The following is a 19,191-nucleotide window of genomic DNA, read 5'->3' on the forward strand; positions in this document are numbered from 1 at the left end:
TTCTTTATCATTTGGACGTCACCAGCTATGTCCATGACTGCCTGGCACAGCAGCAGCTGCCGGGATGGGAGTCACATGTGTGTTTTCTGAAGGAGTAAATTTCAAACTTTACCCTTGTCCTGGAGAAAATGAAAATGGCCACGGCACCACCACAGTGACCACCAGTGAGCTCCTCACTTGGCTCTGGTAGACCAACACCAGCAAGGACATCTTGCTTTGAGAGCACAAGGAAATACTTATTTCACAATCAGTTACGGGGCAGGCTCAGTGCCCAGGAGATACAAACGTTCTGCTTTGTACTGTTTCTGAAGCTGGGTCCAGCATTCTTCTTTATCCCCTGAACACACTGTTCTAGTGTAATTGAAGAAGGTCCCTGGAGACGTGTGGCAGGCAGTCATCTGGTTTTTTTTTTTTTTTTTTTTTTTTTTTTAAATCTAGAAAGTTGGATAGAAATAAAATCTCAGTTAGGCTAAATATTTTACAAAAATGCAACTGTTTTCAGCCTGATGTTACCTAGAATTTAAAATAAGTATCAGTGGACTTAGTTCTTTTTGTCCCAACACATGTATGTTTTGCATATCTAAACCTCAGCCGGTCTGAACCTTGTTGTGGGGCACAACAGTGATGCTTTCTATTCTAAAGCTGCTGTGATCCTGAAACATGGTGTGTGGTAGGAGGTCAGAATCTTAATCATATTCCGCAACGGACTGCTTGTTAATGGAAGAGAAGGCTTAGTTCTAGGGAGATAAATGGGCTGTGGTTCCAGAGGCCCTGTGGTGCAGCACCAAGACCTCTCAGTGAAGACGCTACCTTAGGTTTTCAGTGATATAATGATAACCTGGGCAATGCTGAGTGAGGCAGAGCCAACCTGTAATCCCAGCACTCAGAGGTCAGGAGGATCAGGAGTTCAAGGTTATCCTCAGCTACATATAGCAAGTTTGAGGCCTTCCTAGGTAATGTGAGACTTTGTTTCAAAAACCCAAAATCAAGCAGACAAAAATCCCAACTCCAAACCTGAGAGACTCCACAAAGCCAAGTTTGCTTGCGTGTGCACACACACACACACACACACACACACACTCACACACACACTCCACAGTGCTCAGCTGTGCCATGCTTAGGGTGGTGTGATTACCAGCCTTCCTGATGCTGCGACCCTTTAATACAGCTCCTCATGTTGTGGAGACTCCAAACTACAAAATCATTTCATTGCTACTTCATAACTTTAATTTTGCTACTGCTATGCAAATGTCTGATATGCGACTCCCCCACCCGCAGCCCTAAGGGTTGAAACCCACCAGTTCAGAATGGCTGGCTCAGGCAAGGCACTGGAAACTTGAGCAGGAGGAAGCCTTTGAGGACAGTGAAGGAGGAGCAGGAGCAGGGGAGCTGGGCCTCTGCCGGGTCCTACAGCCTGCCCTGCCATGGGCCCAGGGTGTAAAAGGAACACTTGAGCTAATGTAGAAATAGGAGTTTGTGGGCATTACTCACATGCCAGGGTCTGTCTTACCTCATTGGCACCACGTCAAGGCGGATGCTACGGACTTTGGAACACACAGGAAGAAAGTGAGGTGTGAACTTGCCAAGTGGGTGGTGACATCTAGGAAGGGCAGAGATTGTCTTCAAACCAGGATACAGGGCTCACGTCCATGATCATCTTCCGAGCAAGGGGCATCTTTCATTCATTAAAAAAAAAAAAAAAAAAAAAAAAACAACCAAAATCCATATCCTAAGGCCTGCAGTTCCAAGTTGGGCTCAAACCCTTGGTCATGTGTCTTACCATTTTGTTATTAATGAACTTAGAGGCCTTCAGGGTACAGTGCAAATATAAAGTGGGTCCCTCATGCAACTCCTGCTGGAAAGCCTTTGCATTATTCACTGTGGGGAGTCTGCCCTTGCTCGTCTATCCTGATCTGAACTCCATTTAAGATTTACAAACTCAAATGCACACAGGGGTTTCTGAGCCTGTGCATGGTAGCCAGAGGTGCATATGGGTGTCTTCCTTCATGGCTCTTCAGCTGTCAGTTAGAAGCCAGGTCCTTTCTGAATCTGGGGCTGGGAGCCAACAAGTGCCAGCTATTCTCCTGCCTCCGTTTTCCTCTGAACTGGAGTCAAAGGCCTGTACGTGGTGTCTCGTTTGTTACACAGCTGCTTGGCTCAGTCTGATCCTAATGATTGCAGAGCAAGTGTTCTCAGCGTCTGCACTCTCCCTGAACCCCTGTTCCTAGGTTAGTGTGGGAACCCCACTTTCAGTCACCATGATCCCGTTCTCAGGAATGTTCCAAGCTCATTGACTGGCGATATCAGGACTGCTTTGTGCCTGTGCTAAATTCATGTCTTCAGTCAAAAACTACCAAAATAAAGAGAAATGGGAACATTCTGTGCTGTGGCTGATTCCCCTAATATGTTAAAGTTTGTATGTTTTAAGAAGAGACAGGACTGGGGATGTAGCTCAGTGGTAGAGCAGTGGTTTGGCATAGTGAGGTTCAATTCATAATACTACTACAAAGAAAGAAAAAACATGGAGACCCCAACAGAAAAGAAGAGCAAAGCATATAAATTAAGCAGTTGCAGAAAGATGTAATAATATGTGTGATGTGGGGGAAGCCCTAAGTAATTGTGTGTTGTTGGCCTGGGCACGGCCATGTCAGGAATCCCATAGTCTCAGTCTCATGGGAATGGCAAAGTGGGGTGTGTGTGTGTGTGTGTGTGTGTGTGTGTGTGTGAGAGAGAGAGAGAGAGAGAGAGAGAGAGAGAGAGAGAGAGAGAGAGAGAGAGAGATATCTGTCCCTCTCCACCATGTGCAAATGTTCAGATAATGCCACCATAATTTTCTCCTGCCAGATGTTTAGGGCCTGAAGACTGCTCCCCTACAGAGACTGCTCCTACTGAAATAACTAAGCCTGCATCCTTGTTAAGCAGTATGTAATAACCCTTCCTCATGTTCAGCTGTCTGCAGTAATCCCACCTCCCTGTTCAACTGTATATAATATATGGGCTGAGCTCGGGGTGCTGCGGTTTCTTTATCAGAGCTCAGTCCTGACCCCTAGCTTTTCCCTGCCCATGTATCTGGTTTATTTTCTTCATTCCTTCCTCACCTCAGTCAGGTGTGCCCCCAGACTTGTTCTGGACAGGGCACATGACCCTTTGCTGTGTGCTGAAGTTCAACTGTACATTAAAAAAAACACAGACATTTTCTGAGCTCTGCTTCTTCCTGTGTAGGGGGTAAGCAGTGACGAATGCCTGCCTTGGATGCCACATCCAAGTACATGGTGAGCAGCACTAGAAATTGGAAATCTGAGGTGCTTCAGAGTGTGAAACCCACAGCGTGGCAATACAAAGCGTGACTCAGCGGTTTGACTTGTACAAGTGTGATAGGGATTTAACCAAGCTTGGGAGGAGCGACAGAAAAGTGGTTCACTGACCCTAAGATGGTCCTTGGGGTTCTGGCTTTAAAAAGAGGAAGAGCTGGGGCCAAGGGCCAGGAGGATGTGTATGTAATTAAGTAGTCTGACTGGTCTTTAACTCAGATCTGGTTCTGCAGTGTAGTCCAGAAGTTGTCGTGTGGCCATCTTTGAGGGGACCAGCCCAGGCCTGAGGAAGGATGGCCCTTGTTCCAGAGCACAGCCTCCCCAGAACAGCTAGTACTCGTGTTCTGTGAAGTGACTGGCAGGCTTTAGGGCGGCTTTCTGTGCTGGCCTGGAAGGAGGACAAGGTAGGATAGGTGTCACTGGCTTTGGGATGATTTCCATGTGTACGCCAGAATCAAGCAGGAACCTAGGGACCAAGTAAACCAGACTACAGGTTTCTGGGTTTTCGGGGTCAAAACCTGGCTCTGTCAGTCCCAGGAGTTTGATGACCCATTTCCTTTGCGCAAACCAAGGACACAACTGTGAGAAGCAGAAAAAGGCGATTTATTCAGTCACTCCAACCCCTCCAACCCCAGCACCTCATGTCTGCCTTTGAGCCTGGGCACTGACATGTTTAGATTGAAAAATAGAAGGTCAGAATCACACAGAATTAAGCAGTCCCTGTCAGGCATGGTCTCACCCATCATGGACCCTGTCGATGTCTTAGTGGCAGCCTGTCTTTTGAGGTCGCCTGTCCGGTTGTCAGTGTGAATGCTTCCTGGCAGACAGGACCCTCCTCCTGACCAGCACACTCCTTACCGTCTCAGTATCTGGAGGAATCTCAAGTCTTTGAGGCCCATTGTTTTTGGTAGTCTGATAACATGAAGTGTCTCTCTTTAAAACGTCTTCTCTCTTTCCAGGGCTGTTACAGACAAACACAAAAGCGAAGTAGAAATGCCAGGTCTTCAACCTGCTTTTAATTGTCTTGTATGCCCAAGTGAGGAGTCAGTGCTTTTCAGCAAAAATAGTTTCTAAGCACCTATTAGGACTTCAGAGGATGGGGGTGGGGGTTCGGGTGCATGATTACGGTAATGACACATAACAATAAAATCAGAAGTTAAAGTAACACCTGTAATCTGGGAGGCTGAGGCAGGAGAATTGGGAGTTCCAGGTTTGTGAGCTATGAAGACTTTGCCTTAAAAACTAAACTCCCTGTCAACAAAACCCCCAAACTCTCAGACATGGCTAGACATGGCTAGAGGCTCTGCATTGACACTGTATCTTGAAGTGTAGCCATTGGTGAGCTGCCTCCTAACTGAACTGGATTTTCTAATCCGTTCTGATGGGAGAATGGTAGATGTGAACAACACAATCTGGTGATGTCTGTAGGACTTGAATTAGTTGTTCAAGAGAGACAAAACCCTCTGGGTCTCTAGGGATGCTCCATAGGAAAGGAAGGTGTGCCCAGTGAGTAGGGTATTAGCATTTTGGTGAGGGGAGAGATTTCTCTCTCCTTTCTGCCTCCACTTCTCCCTTCCTGCCCCGTGTGTGTGTGTGTGTGTGTGTGTGTGTGTGTGTGTGTGTGTGTGTGTAAATTCAAGCTGTGTGTCTACGAGAATATGCAAGACACCACAGTAATTTGGTAGGTGTGTGACTGGTAGTTTGGGAGCCAAGGGTGGAAGGGAAGCTTCTTCTCACTGTATATACACTTTAGTGCTTTAAAAATAGTTTTTGACTATTGTTGACTTACTAAGAAATATTGAGTACTGATCTTAATCCTTTATGGGAGAAGTCATTGATTTACGTGGAGGTCACCTTAAAAAATAAAACAATTCAGGTGCATTTGTTGCTGTCCTATGAAGCCTTCTTGTGTGTTTTCTGGCATCCAGGTTCTCTGAGAGCATGGTTGCCCCTCCTCCTCCTGAGTGGTACCAGTGTGGGGTCCTTCTCCAGGGCAGATCTCTGCAGCCTCCCCAGACCTCCTCCTCCTGAGTGGTACCAGTGTGGGGTCCTTCTCCAGGGCAGGTCTCTGCAGCCTCCCCAGACCTCCTCCTCCTGAGTGGTACCAGTGTGGGGTCCTTCTCCAGGGCAGGTCTCTGCAGCCTCCCCAGACCTCCTCCTCCTGAGTGGTACTAGTGTGGGGTCCTTCTCCAGGGCAGGTCTCTGCAGCCTCCCCAGACCTCCTTACCCTGAGGCTTTACCAATGCAGATGAGTCATTTCCAGGTTTCATTTTGCTTTGAAGTCATCATTTTTCTTAATTGGGGCAATTTAGTTTCACCAGGTTATTTCCAGGCGTTTATGGGTGATGTCATGACTGATGTCAGCATTTGTTTAGTGAGCTTCACAGGCTCTCTTGAGCACTATGTTGTGAGCTGTGAGATTCCAGTTACTGAGCTCTCTCTCTCTCTCTCTCTCTCTCTCTCTCTCTCTCTCTCTCTCTCTCTCTGAGAGAGAGAGCATGCTCGAGAGGCAGGGGAGAACATATGAACTAGAACCTTGTGGCCTAGGTTCACCTCCTGTCTGGAACGAATTATATGATTTATATGGCACAGGCTAGCCTTAAGCTCAGTCTTTGTGCCTCAGTGCCCACCCCGGCCCCATGCTGGGATTACAGGGATACACCACCACACCAGGCTGAAGCTCAGAGGATTTAATTGACTGTCCTAATGTTTCCTGGTGGGTTAGACAGTCCTTCCTGCTTCAGTTTTAATTTGCAGTGGTCACCATTGGCCTGGCGAGTAGGGTTGAATTGGCTTTCTGATGTAAGTGTTGTCTGGGGTGGGTGTGTGCATATACTATGGTGTGCAGGCTGGTCATTCATTCTTCCCTAAGCACTTACATCACTGTTGCCATAGAGAGGCCGTTCAACCTAGAGATGATAAAGGAATGTGGGCAGCTGTGTGTGGGTTACCTGAGACAGGCCATTTGCACGAGGAACTTGAGCACCCTTGGTTTGTGTGATATCAGCTTGGCTCTTGGAACCATAGACACTGGCAGACAGGACCTTTTGATGATTCTTGTTTGAGGGACGTTGGTGGAACTGATAGCCCAACTGATGGCTAACTTCAGTCGCCCCCCTCCCGTGTGGGTGTTGTAAATGTATGTGTTGAGTCTTGGGGTGCAGACTTGGCTGTGCAGTGATTGTGTGCACACCACCAGGTTCTAAGACAGGACTCAGCCGGGCAGTGGTGGCGCACGCCTTTAATCCCAGCACTTGGGAGGCAGAGGCAGGTGGATTTCTGAGTTCAAGGCCAGCCTGGTCTACAGAGTGAGTTCCAGGACAGTCAGAACTATACAGAGAAACCCTGTCTCGAAAAACAAATCAAAAAACAAAACAAAACAAACAAAAAAAGACAGGACTCTCACTTGTTCCTGTTTTTAAAAAACCGCAAATTTATTGAACTTGTTTTCTGGCAAGTTCAAACATGTATAAAGTGCTTTTAAGTTGGTATACAACCCTGGCCTCCCTTCCTCCTCCTCATTCTTCCCCACATTTCTGTCTATTTTGAGGCCCACAGAATTTAACCAAGATCACATTGTGACAATGGGTTTGGAACTATCCCCCAAGGAGACCAGCAGGTTCCAGTAGTAACTGCTGTACCCTAATGTCCAAGGTAACAACTGTCTCTCAAAATGAGGAGGTGAGCCAGGCTTAGAGTCCCCATCTCTGAGTAGGAAAGAGAAAGCAGCGGTTGGGGCTATAGTTGGGGGGTGGGGGGTTCTGGCCTGGCAGAGGATGGGCCCAGTGGAGAGTGGGAGGAGCCAATGGAAGCTTGTAAGCTTTGTGAACCAAGAAGGAAAGCCTGGAAGGCTGGGCAGGTCACTCACATAGTACGGATAGTAGGTGTGGGTGAGGGACAGCTGGGGAGTGTCTGCAGGAGGGAGAGTTCAGGACATGGCTCTGCTAATCTAGGGTCCTCCTCAGGTGCCCACCCACCCTCGTTCTCCTCACAGTCTTTTCCATGTTAGCTGGCTCCTTCCTTTTTTTTTTTTTTTTTTTTTTTTTTTTGAGACAGGGTTTCTCTGTGTAGCCCTGGCTGTCCTGGAACTCACTCTGTAGACCAGGCTGGCCTCGAACTCAGAAATCCGCCTGCCTCTGCCTCCCAAGTGCTGGGATTAAAGGTGTGTGCCACCACTGCCCGGCAGCTGGCTCCTTCCTTAATGCCTGACAGCTGTGGTGTTTGGGATTTGAGGTATAGCGTTGAAGGCTGTGGAGAGGGCTCTGTCCAGCTTCCAGGGTGACAGAGTGGCCACTATGCTTGCTCACCCTCTGGTTGCCAAGGCAGTTTAGCTAAGGATGAGACTCCTTGATGTGGTTTCCACCCCCTGTTATTGAGGCTCTTGTGAGTGGGGCAGGGAACATGTTGGAGCCTCAGACACAGGACTGCACCACAGTCAGTCGTTAGGAAATACTGACTGCAGTGTTTTCAGATGACCTCTGCTCTGGTGGCCCTGAGTTTGGGCAGTGCCCCACCTGTTCCAGGAGGAAGTCTGACAGAAATGGGCAGGGCTGGTCTTTCTACATCACCTTCCTCCCCAGGAAGGAACTTGAGTCTTTGGCCTTTTGAGCTGTAGAGCTTTGCCAGTCAGTACAGACCCTGTGGTGTCGGGATGACGGAAACCCAGGTCAGCACCTCCTGCTCATTAGGAGGTGTTTGCTTCCTTGGGTAGATGTAGGAAGACTACATTCAGTGAGCTCTGGGAGGCAGAGCCTGGAGAGGGCTGAGGGCCAGGGTGTGGTCACTTGGGGTTTGCTGTCCAGGAAGCAGTGAGGTAACCTGAGCAGAAAGGTTTCTTCTGAGGGGCGCTGCACAGTGGGGGTGGGGGTAGAGACAGGGCTGCCTGGAGTTTATTCTTCTGTTCACAGACCTGAAGCCTGGAAAACACAAGAGATGAGGACTCAGTCAGACAAGCCAGAACAGAGTCTGTGAGAGATTATAAAAGTTAAAGTGCCGGTGGCATTTAGGGTGACAGTCCTGTATTACCCAGAAAGTGGCTCTCCTTGCAAGACAGTTTGTTTCTAGCTATCAGCTCTAGGGTACCTAGAAGGAGTCCCTCCAGCCTTCACCAGCAGCCAGTCTGAGGGAACTGTCACCCAGCTGGCCTGGAATTTACTGTGTAGTCATGACTAGCCTTGAACTCAGTGCCTCCAGCTCCCAAATGTTGGGCTCACACAGGAGCTTCTCTGCCAAGATACCTCTGCCTCCTTCTTTCTCCTCATCCCCCTTCCCCTCCTCTTCTAGGTTAGCGCACAGACCAATGTGTTTAGTATGGCATTTACACACATGTATGCCATACCTTGTTCTTACCCTCCCTTCCACTGAAGTTTCTGGAAGTCCAAGCCAGGCCCTTCTCCAGTAGCCACAACAGAGTAAACATCATGTTTGTGTAGATTCAGACTCCTTGCCAAAACTCTGTGCCTCTCCCCAGCCTGGACCTGGTCTTTATATGTTAATAAGCCCGCCCCTTAAAAAGCTTGAGAAAGTATTCTTAGAGCATTAAAAGACTTCACCAGGACTGTCTAGGGTTAACCTCGAATGGTGGAATTTGCTTTCAATTCCAAAAGGACCGACTGCTGACATAGCTTGTGCATTAATACCTCCCTGACATTGGCACGTGGCCAACATGCTTCCTCTCCATTGGTAGAGAGGACTGCCATCACTGGATCTGAAATGAATGCCAGACAGATAGGTGGTGGTTGGTTCAAGTCAAGGAGAAGGAATACAGGGGGATTTTCCTAACATGAACAACAAAGGCTCGATCCTTGTGGTGGGAACCACATGGTGGGTAGGTTATACTCGAGAACCAAGGTGCAATGCTGTCCCAGAGGATCAAGAACTCAGAAAAGGAATATCTGTGTGTCTGTCCTCAGCCCAGCCCCAGTGAGTACAAAAGCTCCCTTAATGACATAAGCAATGAGGACCATTTGGACCTTCGGGGCATTGATTCCAGAACCCACTTGGGACCCAAACCAGTAGATAAGCATGTCCCTTGCAGAGAACTCCGGGAGGTGTGAGGGCAGAGTAGCTTTGAGAGAGGCCTTAGAAGAGGACACAGTCACACACAGGTACAGGGGCCTGGAGAGAGCATTTGGTGACTTACGTGGGTGTCAGGAACTATAGATGCTGCCTTAGGTTCTGGGGGAAGCTGGGCTGCTCTGAGTTGTCAGGGTTGGAGAAGGAGGAGAAGGATGATGATGATGATATGATGATGATGATGGTGGTGGTGGTGGTGGTGATGATGATGATGATGATGATGGGTGGGTGGGAAGTGTCCTGTTCTGGTCTGTGTGCTGTTCACAAGTCTTGACTTGGCTCCAGGTTTTCAGGCTGGGCTATGCGGGACACCCAGTGAAGTGGTTTCAAGATGGAAATGCCCTTAGTCATATTCTCTAACAGGCTCCATGCCAGTCCCGCCCTCAAGATACTGCAGGAGGGTTTTGTGTGTGTAGTAGTTTTGTGCAGTTGTTATTTACACACTGTGCTTTGGTTGGTGTTTATAAAGTGTGTGGGTCTAAAATAATAGCAAAGTATTCTTTCTGCTTAACAAATAATTTCCTTCTTTAAAAACTAACTCCCTGTTGTTTCTGCTTCTGCAGGATACTAAATTGTGGATAATCATGGAGTATCTTGGTGGAGGCTCTGCCCTGGATCTGGTAAGTACCACTGTGGCTGTGGTGTGCTTACGTACCTTAGCTTGTTCCTGCTCACGGCTGGTTTGAACAGGAACACGACCACTTCACTTTTTCCTTAAGGAAGCATAAAACTATCTCTAACCTGTTTTTGTTTCTTATAGAGAACTTAAAGTTACAGGCCTGTTTTGGGGGGCACTGGGAGAGGGAATAATTTCATTATAAACCAATAATCTAATCTGTAGCAGCAATGAAGGCTTTTACCTGGAATTAATTATTTTATTTAAGACCGCTTGGTTAGTGTATTTTTCAGACCAAATTTACAAACTTCTGGCAGAACAGCTATTACTTCTGTAATAGGCACCATGTTTTTTCCCTTTATTTTTATTGTATATTTATGGGTGTACCTGCATGTATGTCTCTACACCACTTCAGTGCCAGACACCTGCAGAGTTCAGAAGAGGGCTTTGGATCCCTTAGAACTGGAATCACAGGCTGTTGTAAAACTCTGTGTAGATGCTGGAGAGGGAACCTAAGTCTTCTTGGAGAGCAGCAAATGCTCTCAATTCCTTAACCATCTCTCTGGCCCTGTCACCGTGGTTTTACACGTTTCAGACTAACAGCTCTCCCCATAAGCGCATGGCCTTTTCATCCCCAGAGTTAGACGCTGTGATTATTAAGGCATGGCTTTAGAATACTGAAAAAGTGATCATCAGACAAGAAGTTGTACACATGGCCAGCCGCCTGTGATCTTGACAGTATCCATGGGGCATCAGAACAGAGCTGGCCTGACTCAGTGTTGTCTCCTTTCTGGACTTGCCCTCTAGGCCGGTCAGCCCACAGACTGGGAAGTGGAAGTTAGGGAGACATGCAGTTTCACATTGGCCTTTGTGGGGGTACTCATAGTAATGTGGCTTCTGTTATCCTGAAAGTTTTCATTGTGTCCATGCATTAGAAACACTGTTGCCTGGTGCTTGTCTTCTGTGTTCATTGTGTCCATGTGTTAGAAACACTGTTGTTACACTTGTCTTCTGTGTCCATACATTAGAAACACTGTTGCCTGGTGCTTGTCTTCTGTGTCCATTGTATCCATGCATTAGAAACACTGTTGCCTGGTGCTTGTCTTCTGTGTCCATTGTGTCCATGTGTTAGAAACACTGTTGCTCGGTTCTTGTCTTCTGTGTCCATGTGTTAGAAACACTGTTGCTACACTTCTGTTTCTGCTGTGTCCATGCATTAAAAGCACTGTGGCTGGGGCCTGAGGGGATGCGTTATTGGTAAAGTGCTTGTTGTGCAAGTGTGAGGACCTGAGTTCAAGGCTCTATCAGTCCAGCACCAGAGATGCCTGTCTGCATCCCAGGGCTGCAAGGCACAGACAGGAAGAGCCTGGGCTCACTGGTAAGCCCGTCTTGCCAAATCAGTGAGAGAACTGGTATCCAAAAATATGGTAGAGAAAGGGCTTGACGATGATACCCGATGTTGATTGCTGGACTCTAAACATACTCATGCACACACTCAAAAAACTCACACAGGCATGCGCACATAACACCTGCATGCACCAACATTAATGTAATTGTATTCCTGACCCCTGTACTAGGTAGGTTTGTGAGTGGTGATCCCCAGATAGGCTGAATGCTTGGTTTTAGCTATTAAAGGTGAGTCTTTCGTGATGAGGTGATGATGCACTAGAGCTGTAGGAGGTCTCACAGAATTTTTCTAAGGAAGGAGGTTTCCCCTCACCCCCCTTTGAGAACAGCTCCTTTTTTAAAGCAACAGCACCATGTGGTTTCCTTAGAGGATAAACTTCTAAAATGACACTTCTCTCCAGAAAGCTAATACACTAATTAAAGAAATTGCCCATTGTTACAAACCATAAAGATTCTTTAAAATACTGTTCAAAACGAAAATTTCAAGAACAAGTTAATATGGTGTAAAGCCAAGCTGTGACATTAAATGGGGGAAAAATCAGCTGAGTGTATTTCATGGTCCTTTCAGTAAATATTCACACTGCACAAAAAAACTCTTCACTCTTGGGGGCAATACAGGAATGTAGAAAATTGCTTCCTTTTGTGCAATTAGATTGACTATTACCCACCGTGAATTTAAGTTGTGGCACACACCGAGTTGTTTGTAGGGACTCTGTCTGTATGACAGACAGCCCTTTGGAGCAGCTGTTCTGGGTCTCTAAAAGCTTGACTGTGTTCACTCACAGGACTACAATAATCAAATTTACTTGAGTTGATGTCTTTGCAGTTTTAGAAATCACAGTTGGAGGAAAATGCAGAAAGAGGTAGCTGCTTTTTTGCAAGTCGTTTGAGAGTCCCTGGACCCCACCATCCACATAAACATTTTCAATGAAAAGAAACGGCGTTCCTTTTGGGATTTGTGTGTCCTGTGTGAATGGGTGTGGAAAGGGCGTGGCAGCTCCTGGCTGAGTGGGGCTGGATTTATGGACCTTGCTGTCTACTCCTGGAGCCTGTTGGTGGTTGGTAATGCTCCTCTGCCTCCTACTTGATTGTATCTTCCCATCTTTATCACACACCCCCCTCCCTCTCCCTCTCCCTCTCCCTCTCCCTCTCCCTCTCCCTCTCCCTCTCCCTCTCCCTCTCCCTCTCCCTCTCCCTCTCCCTCTCCTCCCCCTCCCCCCCTCCCCCTCAAATTCTCAAAGAGGAAAAAGAAAAAAGAGGGAAAAAAAAACCCTTCAGTAATGGGGTATGGCAATTATGTTCTGAATATTGGAAAAAAAAATCAGGATTTGTTTGTTTGTTTGTTTGTTTGTTTGTTTGTTTGTTTTTTCAAGACAGGGTTTCTCTGTGTGGCCCTGGCTGTCCTGGAACTCACTGTGTAGACCAGGCTGGCCTCGGACTCAGAAATCCACCTGCCTCTACCTCCCAAGTGCTGGGATTAAAAGCGTGTGCCACCACCGCCCGGCAAATCAGGATTATTTTGACAGGATCTCTTTATGCATTTTAATGAATACTACATGAATGAAGTTGAGGGCCATTTTTTTGGAAAGTTCAAACTGGCTGTATTTATTGTCTCTCTAATTGATGTGGAGTTAGCCTGTGCCTGCAAGAGCTCTCTGAGGGCCTATAGGGAAAAATTGACTGTCCTGATACTGCTGTGACCAGCTTTGTTCAAGAAAAAGAAAACTGCCCCACTATGTTCTAGATTCGGCATGAAGGAAAGATTGACAAGACAGCTCAGACATTAAGAGCAATGAGTATAGAACAGGTGTATATTTGATTTTTGAATGTGTTCAATCTGTTGATCTGTTCTTATTTAAAATTTAAATAGTAAATTAAAATATTTGTAGGACCCCTTGCTCACTCTTGATCTTTGGCATTTACTCTGAAATCTGCTGTCTGTCATCTCTGACCACACCGTCATCTTCAGTGTGCCATGACTTAGGAGAGCATGTTCGTGCTCTGTAGCCCAGGGCTTGTTAACTTCTGTGGGGTCGAGTCAGTGCACAGAGCAGAGCGCCCTACCGTCATGGAGTGGAGTCTGCGTGGAGCTGCATTTGAGGATCTCAGGGAAAGAGGGTGGGAGGAAGGGAGAGCTGGATAAAGAACATCGAGGAGCCATGCGTGAGAGGAGGACATTTTAGCTATTAGACGATCAGGCATCTGCTGCCCGAGAACCCGAGGGCCAGCCAGCCTTGAGATCTGGTTATGAAGGGACTTTGCTGTATAGATGGCTTACTTCACTAAGCAGAGATGTTTAACCAACTTAGAAGTGAACATGCAACATAGTTTTGAAAATAAGATGGCAATTTGGGGGGATATTTAGGGTGAGCTGCTGCTGGCAAGATGGAAGTGGATTTGCCTCCCACGTGTATGATTGTTTAGGGCTCCTTGTGTTCTTGTCCAAGGTAAGGAGTGGACCCACACCCCATAGTTAGAGTGGAGTCACCAGGCCACAGGATATGGAACCCAAGAAGATGGTCCGTAGCTGGGTAACTGTGTGCCCTGATGACAGTAGTTTTGTCTGACAGGGAGAATGGAGGCTGTGTGAGTGTGTGTGCACATGTGTAAGGGAGAGGGTGTTAGAAGTCATCTGTAGATGGGATAGCCCGTTCTCTCTGTTCCAGTTACTTTTCTGTTGCTGTGGTAAAGCACCACCATCAAAAGCAACTTTCAGAAGAAAGAGCTACTTGTGGCTTATGGTTCCAGTATAGAAGGGAAGCATGAGGACAGAAGCAGGTAGCCGAGGGCCCAGTATGGCCACAGATTGCTGACCTTGTGGTGGCTGAGGTCTTGCTGCAGCCCCGGACACCATTCTGTTGTTGAGAATAGGAACCATCTCTGCGTTCTCTTTTTCTCGAGTGGTGAGAGCAGTGTGTGTGTTTTCTTCTTTCTGAAAATTAAAACTGGTGAACCCTATGAATACTGATAGACATGAAGCGAGCGGGCCTGTTGTACATCAGTGTGTTCCCGACTGTGGTCTGGAATAGTGTGCACCATTCAGTTCGTATTTTGCTTAGAATTGCCAATAATTTCGGCAGGCTAGTAGATACAAGCAGTTTGATTTTTCTCTGCATATATAATCACATGAAGGATAGTTGAAAGTTGCTGGCATTTTCTGTTCTGTTCTGAATGAAGAAAGCAAGAGGCTCAAATGTTATAGGAGGTAGACAGAAGAAAGACCACGCTGGGCGTCCTTGCCTTTATAGTGTAGACCAGGATAGACCTATGAGATGAACCAGAAATGAGTTGGCCATGAATTGGGCCATAATGCAGGTGATTGTATTTAGTCAGATAGTCAGGGTTCTCTAGAGTAACAGAATTGGTAGGATGAATCTCTCATTCCCTCTCTCCCCCTCCCCCCATGTATATGAGATTTATTATACATACTAGATTTATTAAAATGGTTTGCAAACTGTGGTCCACCTGATCTCACAACAGTGGCTGCCTATGAACAGAATATCCAAGAGTACAGTAGTTGTTCAGACCACGAAGCTGGATGTCTCTGCTGGTCTTCAGTGTGTATAATAGTGAAGAAGCAGGCCCTAATGCCAGTGAAGGAGTGGACTTGCTGGTAAGGGTGGGCAGTGAAAGGCCGCCATTTCCCTTTTCCACGTCCTTTATATAGTCTGCCTGCAGAGGGCATGGCCAGATTAGAGGATGGACTTCCAACCTGGAAAGACCTGGGTTAGATTAGAGGATGGACTTGAACCTGGAAGACCTGGATTAAAGGTGGATCTTCCCACTTCAGATGATTCAATTAATCAAAAATCCCTCGAGCATGCACAGCCATTTTTGGGTTTTAGTTAATTTCGGATGTAGTCAAATTGATAACAAGAACAGCCACCAGAGTGAGCAAAGGCCTCAGTTGACGCTTTGCACCCCATACACCCTTTGGGGTGTCACACACTATCACATAATGGTGAGACTTGCAGTGATACCAGCTTTCATTTCCTCAGGAGTAAGATGCATTAGTTGGTTTTTATTGTTTTTTCTATGATTGATTTTCTATGTATGACTAATGCTTTGCCTGTGTGTATATATGTACTGAGTGTGCACCTGTGCCTGCATGTATGCACATGTACCATGCACATGCCTGTGGAAGTCAGAGAGTGGCTTTAGATCCCCTGGACCTGGAGTTACAGATGATTGTAAACCATCGTGTGGGTGCTAGGAATTGAATCCTGACTCCTCCCCAGGAGCAATAAAAGGTCTTAACTGCTGAACTGTCTCTCAAGCTTGGTGCTTTTTTGAGACAGACATTGGATGTAGCCCAGACTGGCCTGGAACTTGGGGCAGTCCTACTATTATGGCTGTCTTTGAAGTACTGGGTAGGATTTCACCTAGCAACGTAGTTTTCTTTTTAAGAACAGGGCTGTGTCTTTCCTTTGACTAAGGTGTGTGAGCTTGGGTTAAAATGGTATTCGTTGTCTCTTCAAAAAGTCTTAGTTCACCTGACTTACTGTGCTTGCTCTGTAAGAGCTACTTTTAGGCCCATCAGACTGCTGACGTCTCACTGCTAAGAGTTCAGTGAAAAGCTCTGCACAAGTGTGGATGGGTATGTGCATGATGGGGCGGAGCTCTGTTCATCTGCTTCAGTTTAAGCAGGGTGGGGGGAGGAACGGGAGGAGAAGGGAGCAGGACAGATCACATACATGTAACGTGTGTCCTTGCACCTTCTTATGAGAATGATATTGAGGAGTCAAGAGAGCAGCTCCTTTGAGTTTCTCGGAATAAAAGCAATTACTCCCTCAATTAGGGCTAATAGTGTTTTATGTGTGTGTTACATAACACACTCTAAAAGTCTTAGGAATTGAGCGGCTTTCCCTGCAGTTTCCCTCGCTGGGGAACTAGATCCAGAAATGCAGATCTAGAAGGTCCTGATGAGGGTAGCTGAGGAAGGAACTGCTTACACGCTTCTCACAACCACTTTTGTGCTTTGATGACATAGACCAGTCTCCAATGGTGGCTTGCAGGGCTGCAAGTGTGGTTCAGGGGCTTTTGAAATACAGTCCCATGGACCCAGGGAAAAGTAGTCTGTCCGTCCTTCCGTCCGTCCATCCATCCATCCATCCATCCATCCATCCATCCATCCATATGTCCATCCATCCATCCATCCATCCATCCATCCATCCATCCATCTATCCATCCACATATCCATCCATCCATCCATCCATCCATCCATCCATCCATCCATCCACATATCCATCCATCCATCCATCCATCCATCCATCCATCCATCCCAGGCCAGCAAACATATTTTCTATAGTCTTCCTCTCTCCATCCTTAATAGATTCAATTTTAAAATTTTTTCAGTTTTTTGATACAGGGTTTCACTATGTAGACCCAGCTGACCTTGAACTCACAGAGATCTGGCTGTTTCTGCCCCCCAGATGCTAGGATTAAAGGCATGCATGCATCTTGATGCCTGGCCCTTTAGATTTTAGTTGTTTGCAAAGTCTGTGCTTTATGTAAAGACATCTTTCAGTTTTAACTACCCTGTCTGTTTAGCGTAGACTTTGTTTCTTAAACTCTGTGTAAAGGTAGCTGCTAAGTGGCTAATGATCTTGTTCTTTCCTTGTTAGTTAGAGCCTGGCCCTTTAGATGAAATCCAGATTGCAACCATATTACGAGAAATTCTGAAAGGACTCGATTATCTACACTCAGAGAAGAAAATCCACAGAGATATTAAAGGTAAGGGCTGCTCTTTTTGCTTGCTTTTGTTTTATGGGGATAAGGTTTCTCTGTAGCTCTGGCTGTCCTGGAACTCACTCTGTAGACCAGGCTGGTCTCAGACTCAGAGATCCGCCTGCCTCTGCCTCCCAAGTGCTGGGATTAAAGGTGTGGGCCACCGCTGCCTGGTGGTGAAGGCTATGCTTGTTTTTATTACTTTGAAACCAGAAGTGGCAGAGACCATTATACTTCTGTGCTTGCTAGCAGCTCTCTTGTCCAGTCTGCCTAATCTGGGGTCAGGCCGGGCTGTTTTCAAACCCTAGGGCACCTTGCTCTTAGGTGTCCTCATGCATGCCCTGTGGGGAGAGCATGCTTCAGCTTCCAGGGTGACCTTGGGAGTAACAGTGCCTAAGGCCTCCTGCCTTTCTTGTCTTTCAGCGGCCAATGTTCTGCTCTCTGAACATGGAGAGGTGAAGCTGGCTGACTTTGGAGTGGCTGGCCAGCTGACAGACACCCAGATAAAAAGGAACACCTTCGTGGGTACTCCCTTCTGGATGGCGCCTGAGGTCATTAAGCAGTCAGCTTACGACTCAAAGGTGAGAACAGTGTTGTGGGCCTCATCCAGATGCTTGACCCTTTTGTTTTGATCATGGGGCATTCCGTCTATATCCGAGGTGAGTTATGGCGATTCTGTGACCTTAGTTAATGTCAAGTTCCTTCTCCATCTTCTGCTACACAGTTGGTTTCCTTGTTCATCTGGCCTTAGTGTCTGGTTTGTGTTTGATATGGTGGGGACCAGGAACAAGCAGGTGTGAGGAGGGGTGCAGCTTGGGCTTTCTGAGACATGCAGACTCTAGATGGCTTGGGCTGTGGGGGTCCAGACAGTAGACAGGGCCGAGCATGTCTCCACATGAAAGCTGCTGGACCCTTGGCGCAGTGGGTGAGGGGCAGGGTCTGGACAGAGCTCTGCCTGCTCTAGGTAGGACATCTAGAGAAATGAATCCTCGGAAAATCCCACAGTTGAGTGAGCAGGCATGGTTCCTCAGTGATTACATCTGCTTGTTCTGTTTTGTTTCAGGATCCGTATTCTCAGAGGCTCCCATCAGCAGGAGTCAGACACGCAGGCACACACGCACGCGCAGCTAGCTGTGGTTCCTTGTCAGCTTCTGTTCCTAATGCTTTCACGTTTACATTTGTCCTTTAGTTTTCTATAATCTTGTAGTATAGACTAAAAATGGCCCAACCATTGTTCAGGTCAGAAATGTTCATGGGCTTTGTGTGTGAGTGCTGATGTTATGGAAGGCTTCAGGCCTCCGAAGCTGGAGTTGGGCAGCTGTGAACTCCTGATGTGGGCGCTGGGAGTCAAACTTGGATTCTCACCAGAGCGGTGTATGCTTGTGAATGCTGAGCCATCCCTTCAGCCCTCAAAACACAACAAACCTCAAATTAGTTTTGCACTGTAGCTGAAGTCTGATACACTGGTGATCTCCTGCCTCAGCCTTCAAGTGTTAGGATTACAAACGTGTGTTAGCTTGTGTCTCTGTCTTGTCTTGTCTTTCCTTTCTTTCTTGAACCCTCCCGTGTGTAGCAGATTTCTGGCCTCATTAAGTGGTGTGTGAAGCATAGGATAACTTCTCTTTGGAACCTTGGGTACTGTTGTAAGGTATATGCCATTGTGTCATGTCTTTGTGGATAGGATACAGGTATCCCTTGTTCTGGATGACTTGGTGAACTCACAGAGAAGCTGATGGTGTGTTAGCTTTTGTAGGAATTCTGACCCTGTCATCTAGTACACAGCAAGAGTACTTTGGGTTAGTCAGGTCTGTTCTCTGCATGTGTTGCTTGTTGGTTCCTTATCTTCTGGAAAATGACTTCCATGGCTGCTTCTCGTCTGAAGCCTTGCCTTCTCTTGGTCGTTTTCCAAGTTCTGTAATGTAGGAAGGTGGGTATAGTCCACCATTTGCTGTCTGTGTTCGTGTCTGGATTTTGGTAAGAGAGAGACTAGGATCTGGGTTCTTCTGCATTCCTGGTCATTCTGTCTCTCTCTCAGTTGTTGTAGTAAATGAGCTT

At 46.9% G+C, this 19,191-nt stretch overlaps 1 protein-coding gene across 1 annotated transcript in view; it reads left to right on the plus strand.

The window, feature by feature from the left end:
• The window catches only part of Stk24 (serine/threonine kinase 24), a 99,947-nt gene that overhangs the window by 66,074 nt on the left and 14,682 nt on the right, over positions 1–19,191 (plus strand). Inside the window, exons 3-5 of the mRNA XM_034497524.2 lie at positions 9,950–10,006; positions 17,034–17,142; positions 17,560–17,717. Of these exons, the coding sequence (XP_034353415.1) occupies positions 9,950–10,006; positions 17,034–17,142; positions 17,560–17,717 (324 nt within the window). The remainder of the gene's footprint in view (positions 1–9,949; positions 10,007–17,033; positions 17,143–17,559; positions 17,718–19,191) is intronic.

Source organism: Arvicanthis niloticus, chromosome 3 (assembly GCF_011762505.2).
Source record: "Arvicanthis niloticus isolate mArvNil1 chromosome 3, mArvNil1.pat.X, whole genome shotgun sequence".
NCBI classification, from domain to species: Eukaryota; Metazoa; Chordata; class Mammalia; order Rodentia; family Muridae; genus Arvicanthis; species Arvicanthis niloticus.